The 18,138-nt window shown below is 50.2% G+C and overlaps 1 protein-coding gene and 1 pseudogene across 2 annotated transcripts in view; both read left to right on the forward strand.

Moving 5' to 3' along the window:
- RAB11FIP4 (RAB11 family interacting protein 4) overlaps positions 1 to 18,138 on the forward strand; it is a 133,634-nt gene that overhangs the window by 28,012 nt on the left and 87,484 nt on the right. For both annotated transcript variants that reach the window (XM_053568946.1, XM_053568947.1), the window contains exons 2-3: positions 14,806 to 14,893; positions 16,689 to 16,777. In XM_053568946.1, the coding sequence (XP_053424921.1) occupies positions 14,806 to 14,893; positions 16,689 to 16,777 (177 nt within the window). The remainder of the gene's footprint in view (positions 1 to 14,805; positions 14,894 to 16,688; positions 16,778 to 18,138) is intronic.
- Positions 10,023 to 11,026, forward strand: LOC128570071 (DNA-(apurinic or apyrimidinic site) endonuclease-like; annotated as a pseudogene).

Consider the following 18,138-nt stretch of genomic DNA (forward strand, 5'->3'; position numbering starts at 1 on the left):
CCAATGGCCTTTGTCCTGTGGGGCAGGCGAGATACAAGTGGGGGCTCCTCAATACAGGGTCCCATTGTGTGCTCTGATGTCAGGCTGGGAACGTGGATAAACAAGCAGCTGAAGGGACTCAGGGACAGAGGCAGGCAGGCAGGCAGGAGTTGGATCCCTCCCTACCAGTGTAGGGTGAGGCAGGTGCTGGCCTCTGGGTCTCCTACTGTTTCCCAGAGCTGCTGAAGATCCAGGAGTGAGGCCTGTGAGGTGCTCTGGCCCCTGACCCCTGTGAGGGGTGTTCTAGCATTGCTATTATTCAGGACAAAGAGCAGCTGCCTCAGCCTGGCTTGCAAGCCCTTCCCCTTCAGACCCTGGTCCCTCTCTCTGGCCCCGGCTCTTCATGACATTGCCTCCCCACCTGGCTCCCCAGCACCCCAGACCACCTGCCTTTGCCGGGCTTGCTCTCTCCCTTTCTCCTGTTCCTTCTTGTGGCCTGCCCAACCCCCTCCCCATCTTCCCCTACCCACCCAGACTACCCAGCCAGCTCTTGGCAAAAGACTGTCCAACTAGTCCTGGGATTTATGATGCTCCATTCTGTGTTCAGTACCCAGGGTCCCCACAGGCTCCAGCAGCTGCCTCACCTCCTCTAGCGAGCCCCCTCCCGAGAAGCACTTTGAGGGCAGTCCAGGCTGGGAGCCCAAGTTTCTTTTCTTTTCTTTTCTTTTTTTTGTGGTTTTCGGCCAGGACTGGGCTTGAACCTGCCACCTCCGGCATATGGGACTGGTGCCCTACCCCTTTGAGCCACAGGCACCGCCCCAGGGAGCCCAATTTTCATTGGTGATTTGGGGCAGGGGAGGATGATGATGGTACAGGACCAAACAGCTTCTGGCCTAGAACTGAGTCTTAGCCACTTTCTTTGGCCCGCTGCAAGGAGCCCCAAGACGGCCTGACCTGCCAGTCTCCTTGTAGGCCCCTCCCACCCTCCTGTCTTCTCCCCTCTCTACCTGCCAGCCTCTCTTGTGCCTGCTTTTTTTTTTTTTTTTGCAGTTTTTGGCCGGGGCTGTGTTTGAACCCGTCTCCTTCGGCATATGGGGCCTGCGCCCTACTCCGTTGAGCACAGGCGCCACCCTGTGCCTGCTTTTTTATGCTGGGGAGTTTCAGCTCTACTTTACCCCAGCCCTGGAACACCTCTTGCAGGTCTACAAGAAGATTCCAGGTGCCTAGCCTAGCCTAGGGTTTCTGCCCAGGTTAGCAGGATTTGCACTCGTGGGGGCCGGGCAGGGAGGCAGCCCAGGTGGAGAGGTGGGGAGGTGGGGGTGACAGTGTGAGCTGGAGAGCAGCCCTTTCTAAAAAGTTTGCTGGAACTTAGCTGCCACCACTGTCGGGGTGAGAGAATATGGACCCAGTGTTGCCAAACCTGATTTTTCAAGAAAGGCCAGATATCCAAGTTTGTGCATGCAGTTTCCTTGATTTTTAAAAACTTTAATTTTACATACAATAAAATTCACTTTGTGGGGGTTCGAGGCAGGTGTGTGCTTCAATAAATTTTAATATTTGCATGGATTCCTATAGCCACCACCACAAGCAGAATACAGAAAAGTTCCTCCCCCCGAATTGCCTCCTACTGAGCCTTTGCATTAAAACTCTCCCCTCCTGGCGGCACCTGTGGCTCAAAGGAGTAGGGGACCGGCACCATATGCCAGAGATGGCGAGTTCAAACCCAGCCCTGGCCAAAAACCAAAAAAAAAAAAAAACTCTACCTCCTTACCTTTGTCATCCTCTGTTCTGTTCTCTGTATCTAAAGTTTTACCTTTCCCACTTATGTGGAATCATAGGTTTGTCAATTTGTCTATGTCCCCTTTGAGTTTATTGGTTTGCTTTATGTATTTTGAAGTCTGTTGTTAGGCACATGCACATTGAAGATTATTATGTTTTCTTTTTTTTTTATAGAGACAGAGTTTCACTTTATGGCCCTCTGTAAAGTGCCGTGGCATCACACAGCTCACAGCAACCTCCAACTCGTGGGCGTAAGCGATTCTCTTGCCTCAGCCTCCTGAGTAGCTGGGACTACAGGCGCCCGCCACAACGCCCGGCTATTTTTTTGTTGCAGTTTGGCCGGGGCTGGGTTTGAACCCGCCACCCTCGGCATATGGGGCCGGTGCCTTACCGACTGAGCCGCAGGTGCCACCCCAAGATTGTTATGTTTTCTTAGTGAATTGACCCTTTTATGTAATGTTCCTCTGAAACCTTGGTAATTTCCAGATTAGATAATGTCTATTGTTCTATCACTGTTTTTTTTTTTCTGTTATCTATTCTGCTATTGATCCTATCTAGTGATTTTTAAAAATTTCAGATAGTGTATTTTTCTAAAGTTATCTATGTATTTTTTTTCTATTTCTATTTACTTCAGGAGTGTTCACCTTAACTTCATGGAGCATGGTAATGATAACTGCTTAAAAGTCTTTGTCTAGGCTCAGCGCCTGTAGCTCAGTGCAAGGGTGCACTAGGGCTGGCGGGTTTGAACCTGGCCAGGGCCTGCTAAACAGCAATGACAACAGTAACAAAAAAATGGCCGGGCGTTGTGGTAGGTGCCTGTAGTCCCAGCTACTTGGGAGGCTGAGGCAAGAGAATCACTTAGGCCCAAGAGTTTGAGGTTGCTGTGAGCTGTGACACCGAGGGCGGCATAGTGAGACTTTGTCCCCCCCCACCAAAAAAGTCTTTGTCTAGTAATGACGACGTCTGGGTCATCTTGGAGTTGGTATTCATCTGTGATTATCTTTTCTCTGGTACATTTTCCTGCTTCTTTGTCAACTAATGCTGAATTGTGTTCTGGACATTTTAAACATTACAAGACTTTGGGTCCTGTTAAAATCCTCTGAAGAATGTCAGTATTTTTGTTTATTTGTTTGCTTGTTTTTTAATAAGGAAACCAACCCAGTTAGGTTGAAGTGTGGGATCCCAGCCTGCCCTCTGTGAACTGTAGTTCCAAAGTCAGGTCAATTTCTAGAGCCTTCACATTGCTGTTTGGATTCGCCCCAAGTCTGCACACTCCAAGGCCAGTTTACTCGGTCCACACTGTACTTCCATCCCCCAAGCCTTTGGTATGATGTTTTGGTTCAGTTCCATGTATACACAACTCAGAAGTAGGCCCAGACTTCAAACACAACTTCATGAGGTCCTGTTCTCAAGCTCCCTTCTGTGACATCCTGCCCCATCCAGCTCCTAGAGGCCCCTTTTCCTAGTTTTTATTTCCAGGCAAAATGATTCTTTCTCTCAGAGTTTTAGATCCCCCTGTGTGACTTCTGCAGCTGATGCCACCACCCAACTTTGGGATTGAGACTTACCTTGTGGGGAGGGCCCGGAGAGGAAAAAGACCCTGGGCATTTCTCCTATTTGTCAAAAGGGGCCCCTCCCCCAGCTTCTTATCAGAAAGACAGTTTCTTTGGGAGCTTTTTCTCTTCACACCTGCTGTACATTTCTGGGGTTTGGGCTGAGTCTAGGTTGGAAAATATGCAAAGAAAAAAAAAGAAATCAGAAAACTTACCATCGTATTTGTCTTGCTTGAAGTTTTTGTTCTTCTCCCCAATTCAGCTTCCAGTATTCACTTTTCAGAGTCTTTGTGTAGTTGTTTTATGTCTTCTGTTCAGGGTTATAAGTTGTTATCCGTCAAAGAGATAGGCGGTAGTGTGCTTACTCCGTCTTAAACAGTACCAGGCGGCTTCTGTGGTTTTCAATATTAGCATCTAATTAACAAATAACAACATTTGTCCGCACGCCATCTCTGTAATGCTGGCTGGCGACCTCTGCTATAGTGGCACAGTATGTTGAAATTAATTTTTCTTTTAATATTTGAATTCTTAAGGGATCCCTGTACCAATGTGTTTTCTACATGAGAAGACAACAGAATACGAATTTATTCTTTCTCTGGTCAGAGCAAATCCCTAAGCTTGTGGCAATAATAATAATCATTATACTAATTTAGTGGAAATAATTTTTGGCTGAGAACATGACCTCTGGAGGCGGGCCAGCTGTGTTCAGCTGCCTCCTACCAGCTATGAGACCTTAACCCTGAATGACTTAGCCTCTGTGCCTCAGTTTCCTCACCTGTAAAATGGGAATAATAGGGCAGCACCTGTGGCTCAGTAGGTAGGGCACCAGCCCCATATACCGAGGGTGGCAGGTTCGAACCCAGCCCCAGCCAAACTGCAACAACAAAAAAAATAGCCCTGTGTTGTGGTGGGCGCCTGTAGTTCCAGCTACTGGGGAGGCTGAGGCAAGAGAATCGCCTAAGCCCAGGAGTTGGAGGTTGCTGTGAGCTGTGACGGCACAGCACTCTACCGAGGGTGATAAAGTGAAACTCTGTCTCAAAAAAAAAAAAAAGGGAATAATAATAGTACCTATATCCCAGGGGTTGTGAGGGTTAGATAAATTCATATGTCTAGAGTGCTTAGGACAGTGCCTGGCACAAAGGAAGAGTCATTTGCCTTAATTAAGAATAGAAACGGCTGGCTGGCTAGGCGTGGTGGCTCATGCCTGTAATCCTAGCACTCTGGGAGTCTGAGGTGGTAGATAGCCTGAGCTCACGAGTTCAAGACCAGGCTGACAAAGAGCAAGACCTCATCTCTGCTAAAAATAGAAAAACTATCCAGGCGTTTTGGTGGGCACCTGTAGTCCCAGCTACGTGGAAGGCTGAGGCAAGAGGATAGCTTGAGCCCATAGAGGATTATAGCTGTGAGCTATGATAATGCCATGGAACTCTACCCAGAGTGACAGAGTGAGATTCTGTCTCAAAACAATAAATATAATAAAAATAGAAAAACTAGCCAGGTGTGGTGACACCTCCCAGATACCTACTTGGGAGGCTGAGACAAGAGGAGGTTGCTGTGAGCTATGATGCAACGGCACTCTACCTAGGCTGACAGAGTCAGATTCTCAAAAAAAAAAAAAAAATAGTAGAAGCCAGTAAGGTTTATTAGGCACTTCACCCTGCAGACTGAGCCTGGCAGGGGCAAGATAAGCTAGCTTATCTCCCTTGTTCAGATGAGGCAGCTGAGACCTCAGAAAGGCAAATGGCTTGCTCCAGTCTGTCTGATTTGCAGACCTGGAAATTAGGGAGGTGTGGATGGCTGGGCAGAGAGGCTCCAGGAGGATCTGGCTGGCATCAATCAGAGAACAGTGGCAAGGACGCTTTGTAACATCGTCTGGGCTGAGCTAGAAGAGATGTGACCCATGGGGACCGACTGGGGGCAAAAATCAGCATGAAGAGAAAGGCAACAGAAATAGAAGGGGGAAGCCTAGTAATTGAGTGACCCAAAAAAGGAAAGATCAATATTTTACTGCCAGTGAAACAACCAATTTCCCTGGCAGCGAGTACAGGCCCAGCTGTGAGAGCTTCAGGAACAACAGCTGCTCCCGCAGAACCACCAGGCCTGGCCAGCTCCTTTCCTGCCTGGGAGCCCCAGCAGGATCCCTGGGGCTGCCTGCAGGCCGGGCGCCACAAAGCCCATATGGGGGTGGTTGTTTGTTGTTCTCCCTGTGTGACCTTGAGCAAGCACATTTCCCTCCCTGGGACTTGACTTCCCTGTCTATGAAATGAGGGTTTGGGTCAGCTGAACATGCCCTGCTGTGCAGTGGCAAAGGTCAGCTAGCGTCCAGAAAGGTCGAGACTCCTTCATGATCAAGGCAGAGTCCCAGCCATAGGAGGTAATACTTCTGTGATACCCAGGCTGAGCCGACATCTCAGCTCAGACACCAGTGAGCCTGCCCCGGGCCCAGGAGAGCTCACCCACATGCAGGGATACAGGAAGGCAGCGGGAGCAGGGGCTGATTATCTGGAGTCAGTGAGACCTGGGTTCAAGAGTTAACCCCTGAGGTGGCGCCTGTGGCTCAGTTGGTAGGGCACCAGCCACATACATCCAGTCTGGCAGGTTTGAACCTGGCCTGGGCCAGCTAAACAGGAATGACAACTGCAACAAAGAAATGGCTGGGTTTTGTGGCGGATGCCTGTAGTCCCAGCTACCAAGGAGGCTGAGGCAATCGCTTGAGCCCAGGAGTTTGAGGTTGCTGTGAGCTCTGATGCCACTGCACTCTATCTGGGGCAACATGGTGAGACTCTGTCTCAAAAAAAAAAGTTAACCACTGTGACTTTACCTAACAAATGCAATCAGTGTAACCTAATTCTTTGTAGCCTCAATGAATCCCAAACAATAAAAAAAAAAGAAAGAGTTAACCATTGTGGTGCCTTTGTCCAAAGGTCTTAACTGCTCTGAGCCTCAGTTTGCCCAGCTTTAAATGGAGACTATGATAGTAGCTGGTGTTAAGATTGTTGTGAGGGGGCGGCGCCTGTGGCTTGGGCGGCGCCTGTGGCTCAGTGAGTAGGGCGCCGGCCCCATATGCTGAGGGTGGCGGGTTCAAACCCAGCCCTGGCCAAACTGCAACAAAAAAATAGCCGGGCGTTGTGGCGGGCGCCTGTAGTCCCAGCTGCTCAGGAGGCTGAGGCAGGAGAATCGCGTAAGCCCAAGAGTTAGAGGTTGCTGTGAGCTGTGTGACGCCACAGCACTCTACCCGAGGGCGGTACAGTGAGACTCTGTCTCTACAAAAAAAAAAAAAAAAAAGATTGTTGTGAGGATGAAATGAGACGGTGCACACCCCGAGGCTGGCAGCACGCCATGGCTCACAGCAAGCCCCATGTGCGCCCAGCAAGAATTAGTAATATCGCTCTACATAAATGATGCTGTTACTTATTTAAAAAAAAATGATTGAGCCTGCGGCTATGGCATGTATTGATAGTAACTGCTATGTGTTGTCCAGTCTTTTTTTTTTTTTGTAGAGACAGAGTCTCACTTTATGGCCCTCGGTAGAGTGCCGTGGCCTCACACAGCTCACAGCAACCTCCAACTCCTGGACTTAAGCGATTCTCTTGCCTCAGCCTCCCGAGTAGCTGGGACTACAGGCGCCCACCACAACACCCGGCTAGTGTTGTCCAGTCTTACAATGGTCCCGTTTTCTGAGGGACGGGGCAGCAGTGCACATGGCTTCTTCGGGGCCACTGCTCTGGGACTGCCACTCTTTGGGAGCAGCTGTTGAACAGGGAGGTCGCAGCCCAGGGGGTGCCCCGGCTGCACGGGGAGACTGTGCAGGAGCACTCAGGACCCCATCTGTCTGTCTATCATCAAACAACCACACTCCCACCTCTGTTCCCAGCGGGCTTTCCTGGAGGCAGAGCGGACAGCCTGCCCACCCCCGTCTCCCAGCCCTGAGAGGTGTGGACTCTGTGTTTTCAGGATCTGAATCCATAGGCTGCTGCCTCTTAGGTGGATTGAGTTGGGTTCCTCGCCAACTGTTCAGCACTCAATGGCAGTGTCTATCCTGGGCTTGCATCAGAGCCCCTGACCTTGGAGAGGACTATAGGGGACAACACAGGAGGCCAGGGAGGCAGGTGGGTTGGGGGGCCCCCGGCCCCTCCTGCATGCACAGACTGCCCACAACACCAGTGAGAAGATGACGGGGGAGAGACGACAGCTCGCCGGCGAGGGTGTGGGTGGGCTGCCCAAAGCTCCTTAAGTGGCACCTGGGCCTTTGTATTCTTAGAAACCACGTCATTAGAAGCTAGGGCTGGCAGTGTTGGAGGCTGCCATGGCTTGGGGGAGGGGGTAGCCCCAGCCCCGAGGAGGCTGTGGCCAGGCAGGAGTTGGCTCCTTCACTGAAATTTTATAGGCTTTCCTGAATGCCCACTAGGCACCAGATACAGGGGGTCACAGAGAGACCATTGTGAAGCCACTCTGTCACACCAGAATGGACACACAGGGTCCACTAGAATAGTGGTACAAATACAGCGTCACCAGGCTCAGGCAGGGAGGAGATGGTTGTGGCAGGAGCTTTCTGGCCACTACTCAAACCTGCTGGGTACAGCCCTAGGGTGCCAGGCCATGGCAGTGACCAGGGTTTCAGGCTCCTGCTGCAACTGCCATGCTATGGGCATATAGGAAAAACGTGGTCCTTAAGAACAGAGGAATCCCCCACCAACCTTGGGCTTCAGTGCACATGATGGGCGGTGTACGTTGCAGGACAGGTCTGCCTGTCACAGCTTGAACAATGACAACAGTGACAGTGAGCCCTTCCTACGTGCTGTGCTCTGCAGTTCCCCAGTGCCCTCACATCCATCAGCAGCAGCCCAGCCTGAGAGGATTCTGGAAAGAGCTGGTCCTGGCCCAGCTGTGCTGTAGATACTGATGTCGGTTATCAGGCGGAGGGGCAAGGGGCCTGATGAGGCGCGCACGTGTGCGTGCGTGCATGCGTGCATGCGTGTGTGCGTGTGTGTGTGTGTCTCCATGTTACTGCGTGGGGTTGGCAGGCGGGACCAGCAACGACCAGCATCAGCCCCCAGCAGGGTGCCAGGCGCGAGGAGGTTCTTAGTCCTTGCTTGCAGAATGAATGAATGTTTGCATGTGTGCTGTGGATGGGCTGCCCATAAAGTATAGGTTGATTCTGGAAGAAATGTCAAGAAGCTGAAATTCAGGTGTTGGAAATTTAAGTGGAGAAAAATGGTTCCAATTCATTTAAAAAGATAGTTCTTTCAAAATTGGCCATTGCCGGGCGGCGCCTGTGGCTCAGTCGGTAAGGCGCCGGCCCCATATACTGAGGGTGGCGGGTTCAAATCGGCCCTGGCTGAACTGCAACCAAAAAATAGTTGGGCGTTGTGTGGGGTGCCTGTAGTCCCAGCTGCTCGGGAGGCTGAGGCAAGAGAATCGCCTTAAGCCCAGGAGTTGGAGGTTGCTGTGAGCTGTGTGAGGCCACGGCACTCTACCGAGGGCCATAAAGTGAGACTCTGTCTCTACAAAAAAAAAAAAAAAAAAATTGGCCATTGCCAAAGACTAGGAAAAATAAGGCTTGGAAGTTTGAAGTCAGTTGCCCTGATTGAAGACTAAATTAAGTTATCTTTACAGAGAATAATTTGGCAACTGTTATCAAAGACCTTGAAAACTCAAATGTTTTGTAGAACCATTATGTTTATTCAGCAGCTATTTCAGAAACTTTTTCTAAGTGCCAGTCATGGTACAAGCTACCAAGTGTACGGTGGTGATCAAAAGTGGTCCAGGCAGGGAGGTAGCTTCAGCTCAGGAGTTCAAGGCTAGCCTGAGCAAGAGAGAGACCACCTCTCTAAAAAATAGCCAGGAGTGATATAAGGACAATTAATGACAATTAAGGTCCCGGTGGGTGGGGGAAGGGGAGAGCAGAGAGAGGGATGGAGGGAGTGGGGTGGGACCTTGGTGTGTGCCACACCTTTTGGGGGCAAGACACGATTGTAAGAGGGACTTTGCCTAACAAATGCAATCAGTGCGATCTGTTTTATTGTACCCTCAATGAATCCCCAACAATTAAAAAAAAAATAGCCAGGAGATGAGGCAGGTGCTTGTAATGCCAGCTACTTGGAAGGCTGAGGCAAGAGGATCACTTGAGCTCAAGACTTTGAGATTGCCGTGAGCTATGATGCCAGGACACTCTAAGATGTAGTCCTTGTCCTTGAGAGCTTACTTTGTAGAGGAAAGATATAAATTAATCAAATTACTACATAAACATAAAATTATGTGGAAAAAAATGAAGTGACTGAGGCTAAGGTTTCTGCCTCTGGGCTGGGAGTTGTGGGAGGATTGTATTCACACCTGCTAAAGGTCAAACCACAGGATGTCCCAGCAGACTTGGATAAACAACAGAAGCCAGTATCTCACATCCCAGCTGGGAGCACCCTAATTGACTCATCAGAACAGGCCCAGCCAATGAACTGCCTCTGAGGACAACTTTTTTAGCCATCTCTTGTAAAAAAAAATAAATAAATAAAACCCTGTCTTGCACTTACCTTGTGGGATATCTTTCAGGGCTGCCCTGATTTGATGTACTCAAAATGCAATTCTTTGTTTCCCAAATAAATGCTGTTGCCTTGGACCTCTGTGTCAATCCTTCCTTTTGGTAACAATTAAAAAATGCAACAAGTAGATTCTTTGTGCTCGCATAAGGAGGAGCCGGGCTGAGATCCAAATAGGGCGAAGTGATAAAATACTGCTTCGGTGGGCAACGTGGTATAGGTGTTCAAGAGCAGGGATGCCGAAGCGTGGGAAAAAGGAGCAGTGGCAGAAGATGGGGAAGACCCCAAGACGGAGCCAGAGCCCAAGAAGAGTAAGACGGGAGCAAAGAAAAACGAAAAAGCAGCAGCAGGAGAGGGCCCTGTTCTATATGAGGACCCACCTGATAAGAAAACCTCACCCAGTGGCAAATCTGCCACACTCAAGATTTGCTCTTGGAATGTGGATGGGCTTCCGGCCTGGATTAAGAAGAAAGGATTAGATTGGGTAAAGGAAGAAGCCCCAGCTATCCTGTGCCTCCAAGAGACCAAATGTTCTGAGAACAAACTACCCACTGAACTTCATGAGCTGCCTGGACTATCCCATCAGTACTGGTCAGCTCCTTCAGACAAGGTGGTGCGGGCCTACTTTCCCGCCAGTGCCCACTCAAAGTTTCTTATGGCATTGGTGAGGAAGAACATGATCAGGAAGGACGAGTGATTGTGGCTGAGTTTGACAAGTTTGTGCTGGTAACAGCCTGTGTACCTAATGCAGGCCGTGGGCTGGTGCGACTGGAGTACAGGCAGTGCTGGGATGAAGCCTTCCGCAAGTTCTTGAAGGGCTTGACTTCCCAAAAGCCCCTTGTGCTGTGTGGAGATCTCAATGTGGCTCATGAAGAAATTGACCTTCGCAACCCCAAGGGAAACAAAAAGAATGCTGGCTTCACCCCACAAGAGTGCCAAGGCTTTGGGGAATTGCTGCAAGCTGTGCCACTGGCCGACAGCTCTTGGCACCTCTACCCCAACACAGCCTATGCCTATACCTTTTGGACTTACATGATGAATGCTCGAGCCAAGAATGTTGGTTGGCGTCTTGACTACTTTTTGTTGTCCCACTCTCTGTTACCAGCATTGTGTGACAGCAAGATCGGTTCCAAGGTCCTGGGGAGTGATCACTGTCCCATCACCCTGTATCTAGCACTGTGACACCTCCTCCAGATCACTTTGGGAAATAGGTCTCCCAAACTACCATTCCTTCTTCACTCTCTAGCACTGTTTCTCATTCATAAAAATAATGTATCTTCCAACCAGGATCCTGTGACAGACTTAGGTTTCTTTTAAGCCCAAAATTTGGTTTCTGTTTTGTAGGTTTTTTCTTTCTTTTTTTTAAATAACATTGAACAAAGGCTACTAATTATTTCTACTTCTTTTTTTTTTTTTTTTTTTTTGTAGAGACAGAGTCTCACTGTACCACCCTCGGGTAGAGTGCCGTGGCGTCACACAGCTCACAGCAACCTCTAACTCTTGGGCTTACGCGATTCTCTTTCCTCAGCCTCCCGAGCAGCTGGGACTACAGGCGCCCGCCACAACGCCCGGCTATTTTTTTGTTGCAGTTTGCCCGGGGCTGGGTTTGAACCCGCCACCCGCGGCATATGGGGCCGGTGCCCTGCTCCCTGAGCCACAGGCGCCGCCCTAATTATTTCTACTTCTGTCAGGCTAGCCACATGAAAATAAAAAGCCATAGTTTCAAAAAAAAAAGTTCAACAAGTAGTTTGAATGAAAAGGATAGGCCATGGTGGCAGCAGGATGGGCCCTAATGAGATGGGACGGTCAGGACAGGCTGTCTAGGGGAGGACCATTTAGGAGAGGCACAAAGGAGGCCTGAAGGATGAATGACACCGCCAGGCAATAAATGGGGAGGATGTGCATTCCAGATGTAGAGAACAGCTTGTGCAAAGAAAGGCCGTTTTGAAGCCAAAAAACGCCCTGTGTGCTTGAGGAGCTGAGCCAAGGCCAGTGTGGCCGGAGTGCAGTGAGTGATGGAGAGCATGGGAGGATGTGAGGCAGAAGGGGCCAGATCATCCAGCGCCTTCTAGGATATCTTCTGGAATTGGGATTTTCTTCCAAGTATGACAGGAAGTCACCGGAAGGTTTTAAGCAGAGGAATGGGTGGGAGGATCCAATGGGAGCAGAGGCAGGATGGGAGGAAGAGGGTAGATGCTTTAGGAGATTTGCAAGGTTCAGGAGGGAGATGACGATGGCTGTGACCCGGTAGGGTAGCAGGGGTGATGTGGGAAAGAAGGTAGCTTTGGGGTGCAGTGGGGTGCGGATTGGATGTCGGGGAGAGGAAGTAGTCCCAGGGATGCTAAAGGAACACACAGTGGCAGGAAGGGAAGAGGATGGCGTCAGGGAGTGGGACATTTGTGTGGGGGGTAGCAGAGGGAGTGAAGGCTGGGTTGACCAAGGGGACTCCGTGCCCGAGGTAAAAAGTGCAGCAACAAGGAGGCCCATGATCTGAGTAGCCAAGGGGTCAGCAAGTCATCCATTCAGCTGCAGAAACTTTCAGGAATGAGCTGTAAGAGCAAAGTGTTAGAAGGGCGGCGCCTGTGGCTCAGTGAGTAGGGCACCGGCCCCATATACCGAGGGTGGTGGGTTCAAACCCAGCCCTGGCCAAACTGCAACAAAAAATAAAAAAGCCGGGCATTGTGGCGGGCACCTGTAGGCCCAGCTGCTTGGGAGGCTGAGGCAGGAAAATCACGTAAGCCCCGGAGTTGGAGGTTGCTGTGAGTCCTGTGACGTCATGGCACTCTACATAGGGCAGTAAAATGAGACTGTCTCTACAAAAAACAGAGCAAAGTGTTAGAAATAACCAAAATGCCCAACTGTTGGGGGTAGCTAAGTAAATGACAGTGCATCTGCTGGGCATAATATGTTATAACCACTAACAATGTGGGTTCTACACCCCAGGCAGCTTGGAAAAGTATTTCTGATATACTTAATGTTACAGGGAAAGAAACATCCCCAATATCCGGAAGGACTAATTTATTCGGGCTGAAATTTGTTTCCTTATTTAACACTTTTTACTGAACTCTAAGATACCAATAGAAAAGTATATCAGCCATAGGTGTTAGTAAGTGTTTGCCATCTAGCCAGAGCTAGATCAAGAAATAGAGTAGAGCGCCGGCCCCATGTACCGAGGGTAGCGGGTTCAAACCCAGCCCCGGCCAAACTGCAACCAAAAAATAGCCAGGCGTTGTGGCAGGGGCCTGTAGTCCCAGCTGCTCGGGAGGCTGAGGCAAGAGAATCGCTGAAGCCCAAGAGCTAGAGGTTGCTGTGAGCCGTGTGACACCACGGCACTCTACCCGAGGGCGGTACAGTGAGACTCTGTCTCTAGAAAAGAAAAAAAAAAAAGAAATAGAAAGTCAAGGCCAGGCGCGGTGGCTCACCTCTATAATCCTAGCACTCTGGGAGGCTGAGGCAGGTGCATTGCTTGACCTCAGGAGTTTAAGACCAGCCTGAGCAAGATCCTGTCTCTACTAAAAAAAGAAAAATTAGCTGGACGTTGTGGCACACACCAGTAGTCCTAGCCTCCCCTCAGGAGACTGAGGCAGGATTACTTGGGATCACTTGAACCCAAGAGTTTGAGGTTCCTGTGAGGTAGGCTGATGTCAGGGCACTGTAGCCTGGAGCAACATAAGGACACTCTGTCTCAAAAAAAAAAAAGAAGGAAATAGAAAGTCAACAATAGGGCGGCGCCTGTGGCTCAGTGAGCAGGGCGCCAGCCCCATATACCGAGGGTGGTGGGTTCAAACCCGACCCTGGCCAAACTGCAACAACAATAAAAAAATAGCCGGGGGCGGCACCTGTGGCTCAAGGAGTAGGGCGCCAGTCCCATATGCCAGAGGTGGCAGGTTCAAACCCAGCCCTGGCCAAAAAAAACAAAAAAAAAAAATAGCCGGGCATTGTGGCAGGCGCCTGTAATCCCAGCTACTCAGGAGGCTGAGGCAAGAGAATCACCTAAGCCTGGGAGCTGGAGGTTGCTGTGAGCTGTGTGATGCCATGGCACTCTACCGAGGGTGATAAAGTGAAACTCTGTCTCTACAGAAAAAAAAAAAAAGGGGCAGCGCCTGTGGCTCAGTGAATAGGGCACTGGCCCCATATACCGAGGGTTCAAACCCAGCTCCAGCCAAACTGCAACAAAAGATAGCCGGGCGTTGTGGCGGGCACCTGTAGTCCCAGCTGCTCGGGAGGCTGAGTCAGGAGAATCGCGGAAGCCCAAGAGCTGGAGGTTGCTGTGAGTCCTGTGACGTCACGGCACTCTACCGAGGGCGGTAAAGCGAGACTCTGTCTCCACACAATAAATAAATAAAAATAATAATAAAAAAAAAGAAATTCAGCAACAGCCTAGAATTGCCCTGTGTGGTTCCCCTGCCACAACATTGTCTTCACTGTATCTGCTTTTGCCTTAGACCTTAATTTGTAATTTTAAATAATTTATACAAGTATGACATAATATTTCCTCTGTATTCACAAAGGGGGATTTGACCAAGGATCTCAGAACTACAAAATAAAAAAAATGTTTAAATGTGGTTAAAATTATATCTTTTGAAAGAAAAATGGGAAACAATGGAGCTTTTAGATCTTTTGTGATGAGGGTGTTAGTTTTGTGGGGGAGAAAGCACTGCTTTGAAACACTGGCCAAGGACGCTGTTGCCTCGTGTAGTCTCGGGAGACCAGTCTGGAGAAGGGAGTTTGGCCCTTGTGAGCCCCAAACCTGGGGCTCAACCTGAACTGGGTTTGGGCTTGGTTTTTCCTCACTGGCACCATGTCTATCTGAAGAGAACACAGTGGCCCCAGGGGCAGGGGGAGGACTTGGCAGGGACACTGGTGTCCTCTAGGCTCAGCTGCCCAGCCCTCTCTTTCCCTCTATTCCTGTCTTCCCCGGCTGCCCGAGCCTCACACCTATCCCTCCTTCCTTCCTGCAGGTAGAAAAACTTGTAAAATATTTGGATCCCAACGACCTGGGGAGAATCAACTTCAAAGACTTTTGCCGAGGAGTGTTCGCCATGAAAGGTGAGGCCTTCTGCCAGGGGTGTCCTAGGAACTCTCACAGGTCCTGTCCAGCTGGGGAGGCTGGTGTGACTCAGATTCCTTCCCACCGGGGCCCTACATCCGGAAGGATAGCCGGGAAAGATATTGGGCTAGTAGGGCTGCAGGTCTCTCTGAAGCTCAGCCACAGCCCTGCCTCCCCACCCGCCTGCACCGGCAAGGTAGTCATTTCTGCCCTTTCACTGTCTGTCCCCCTCTAGAGAAAGGCTCCCTCTCTGCTCGTCTGTCCTCTTCCTTTTCCTCTCTCTCCCCCTCTAGGGTGACCAAACTCCTGAGGAGTTTCCCAGGACCAGTTTTTTTTTTTTTTTTTTTTTTTTGAAACCAGAGTCTCACTATGCTGCCCTCGGTAGAGTGCTGTAGCATCACAGCTCACAGCAACCTCAAACTCTTGGGCTCAAGCGATTCTCTTGCCTCAGCCTCCCATGTAGCTGGGACTACAGGCGCCCGCCACAACACCCGGCTATTTTTTGTTGCAGTTGTCTTTGTTGTTTAGCTGGCCCAGGTCAGGTTCGAACCCGCCAACCTCATTGTATGAGGCTGGCACCTTTTAACCACTGTGCTACGGGCGCACAGAGCCACCCCAGGACTAGTTTTAAAACCAGGACAGTTCTGGGCAAACCTGTAGGGAGCTGGTCACCCCATCTCCCTCCCTCCTTCTACGTTTCCTTCATTAGTCTCCTCCCTACTCTCCCTCTCTCCTCCTCTTAACTCATAATTCCTTTCTTCCCTCCCCCTGCCCCTTAAAGGAAGACTATAACCCCCCCCCACACACTTTTCCCGAATTCAAAGGCCCAATGGTGAGAAACCCAAAGGAATCCGAATATGGTCTGTGCTTTCCTACCATTGTGCTAAGTAGGTCACCGGCCAGGTGAACTTGCTGAGATCTCCCCACTAGCTGCAAAGAGAACAGTCACTTCTAGAAGTCCCATGGTGTCCTGTTACCTGCAAAGGAAGCTGTGGTTTCCCCTCTGTATGAGGTCCTCTGAGTTCTGGGAGGGTGGGACGAAGGAAGCTGTGGTTTCCCCTCTGTATGAGGTCCTCTGAGTTCTGGGAGGGTGGGATGGGAGCAGGAATTACTTCAATAGAGGGGAGGGGTAAAGGGCAGTGGGTGAAAATCTTTACTGGGGGCCACACACAGAGGCCCCCAGTAAAGATTTTCCAGATGAATTTGTTTGATTCTTTAGGCCACCACAGACTGCACCTGCCCTGTGCCTATGGCAGGCACTTTGTCGGTTTTAACTCCTTTATCCAGTATAACTGTGGGACATTTGCTCAGGAACCCTGGAGGGAGCCCACCTGTTTTACTGTGTCAGCAGAAGCTAGAGCCATCCTGAGGGTGGTCCTATCCTGGACATTCTGGGCCTTGCAGGACTTGATGGGCAGCACTGAGCCTCAAGGGAATGGGTGTGTTTGGAGTCCCTGTGAGCCAGGCAGGAAGTATTATCTTATCTCTCTTCCTCCAGGAAGTCCTCCTTGACTGCCTTTGCCCCAGTCTGCCCTCTGCATGTGAGAGTGTCGTTTCTGTGTGTTCTTTGTTGGGCTAGTGTCAGTGGAACAGTGTCCAGCTCCATCTGCAATGCCCTGAACCAGGTTGCCCACAGCCCAGTGCTCCATCCCCACCTCCCAGTGAGCATCTGACCCCTTGGAGACTTGGGCCATCTGCTCCCCTTAGCCCTTCGGACCCATGCCCATTAGAAGCAGAATAGCTGTGCCAGGCTGGGCCCAACTCCTCACTGTCTGTTTGTCTGCCTACTTGCAGGGTGCGAGGAGCTGCTGAAGGATGTGCTGTCCGTGGAGAGTGCAGGGACGCTGCCATGCGCCCTGGAGATCCCAGACTACACGGAGCAGGTACAGCCTGGCGGCCTCGGGGCCCTCTTGGGTCTGTTTGCCTTCGTCCCACCTTTTCTCAGTATATGGGAGGACCTAGGCCCTCCATCTGAGGACTCTCAGACATCAAAGTCAAGAAATAGTTTGGAACATGAGCGCTGCAGCCCCTTGGGAAGCCGCATTAGAGTGTGTAAGAACTGGGGGTTCCTCACAGAGTATCTTTACTCCCCCTCTGTGGCACCAAGGAGAAGCTGAATCCCCAACAGAAAAAGGGACAGGCTTGAGGTCAGGCAGGCAGGACTAAAATTCTCTTCCTTCTCTCCTGTACCCTGCCCCTCAAAGCCAACAAGTTCTTGTGTGGTTTTTATCCCCAAAGAATAATGAATTCTCCAATTCTTTGAGACTAACTGGGTGTCCAGCAATTCAAATTCAGCCTGACACTAACCATCCAGAGTTAGCACAGACCCCCTGAGTGTTTGGAGTCCCTGTGAGCCAGGCAGGAAGTATTATCTTATCTCTCTTCCTCCAGGAAGTCCTCCTTGATTGCCTTTGCCCCAGTCTGCCCTCTGCATTTGAGAGTGTCGTTTCTGTGTGTTCTTTGTTGGGCTAGTGTCAGTGGAAGAGTGTCCAGCTCCATCTGCAATGCCCCGAACCAAGGTCAACCCCACAAGACTGCCCCCACCTCAGATGCCAGCCACAGTTTTGCCCAGCCAGCTGCAAATGCAGGGGTTTACACCACTGGATGGTGCAATAATTTACTCAAACAACTTGGGAAAACTCTATACTTAATGGTTATCAGTTTATTATAAGGGATACAGCTCAGGAATACCTACAGAAAGGCACAAGGTAAAGCATGGGGCTGGGGTGGTACACAGTTTCCATGCCCACCACCTGCTTAGCACATCAACGCGTTCACAAGCCCCAAACTGTAGCTCATCATTCAAGTATTTTTATAACCTTATCTCCAGCCTCTCTCTTTTCCCTGGAGAAGGGCCTTGTTAGGGCTGAAAGTTCCCACCTTCTAGTCATGTGTTTGCCTTTCTGGAGACCAGCCCTACCCTGACACTATCTAATGGCCCCACCCTGAGTCACTTCCTTAGCTCTGATTTACTGTTTTTATCACCTAATGATGTGTATTTATATAAAACACTGCATTCTTCAAACACTGCAGCTTCACCCTACGGGGAAATAGCTTAAGATGTGCATGTTTAGTTTCCAAGCTCCTTAACTAGCCAAGACACCCCGAGCTAGAAGAGGATTGTTTTGGTTTCTCTTCCAGGCAGCCCCAAAACCTCTTCTCCAGCTCTGGACCCCCCAAAACATGAGTATGTTTTTTAATAGCTGGAGGAGGCCCAGGACCCCAGAGGTTGCTTTGGCCACAG

The sequence above is a fragment of the Nycticebus coucang genome, chromosome 18 (genome assembly GCF_027406575.1).
Source record: "Nycticebus coucang isolate mNycCou1 chromosome 18, mNycCou1.pri, whole genome shotgun sequence".
NCBI classification, from domain to species: Eukaryota; Metazoa; Chordata; class Mammalia; order Primates; family Lorisidae; genus Nycticebus; species Nycticebus coucang.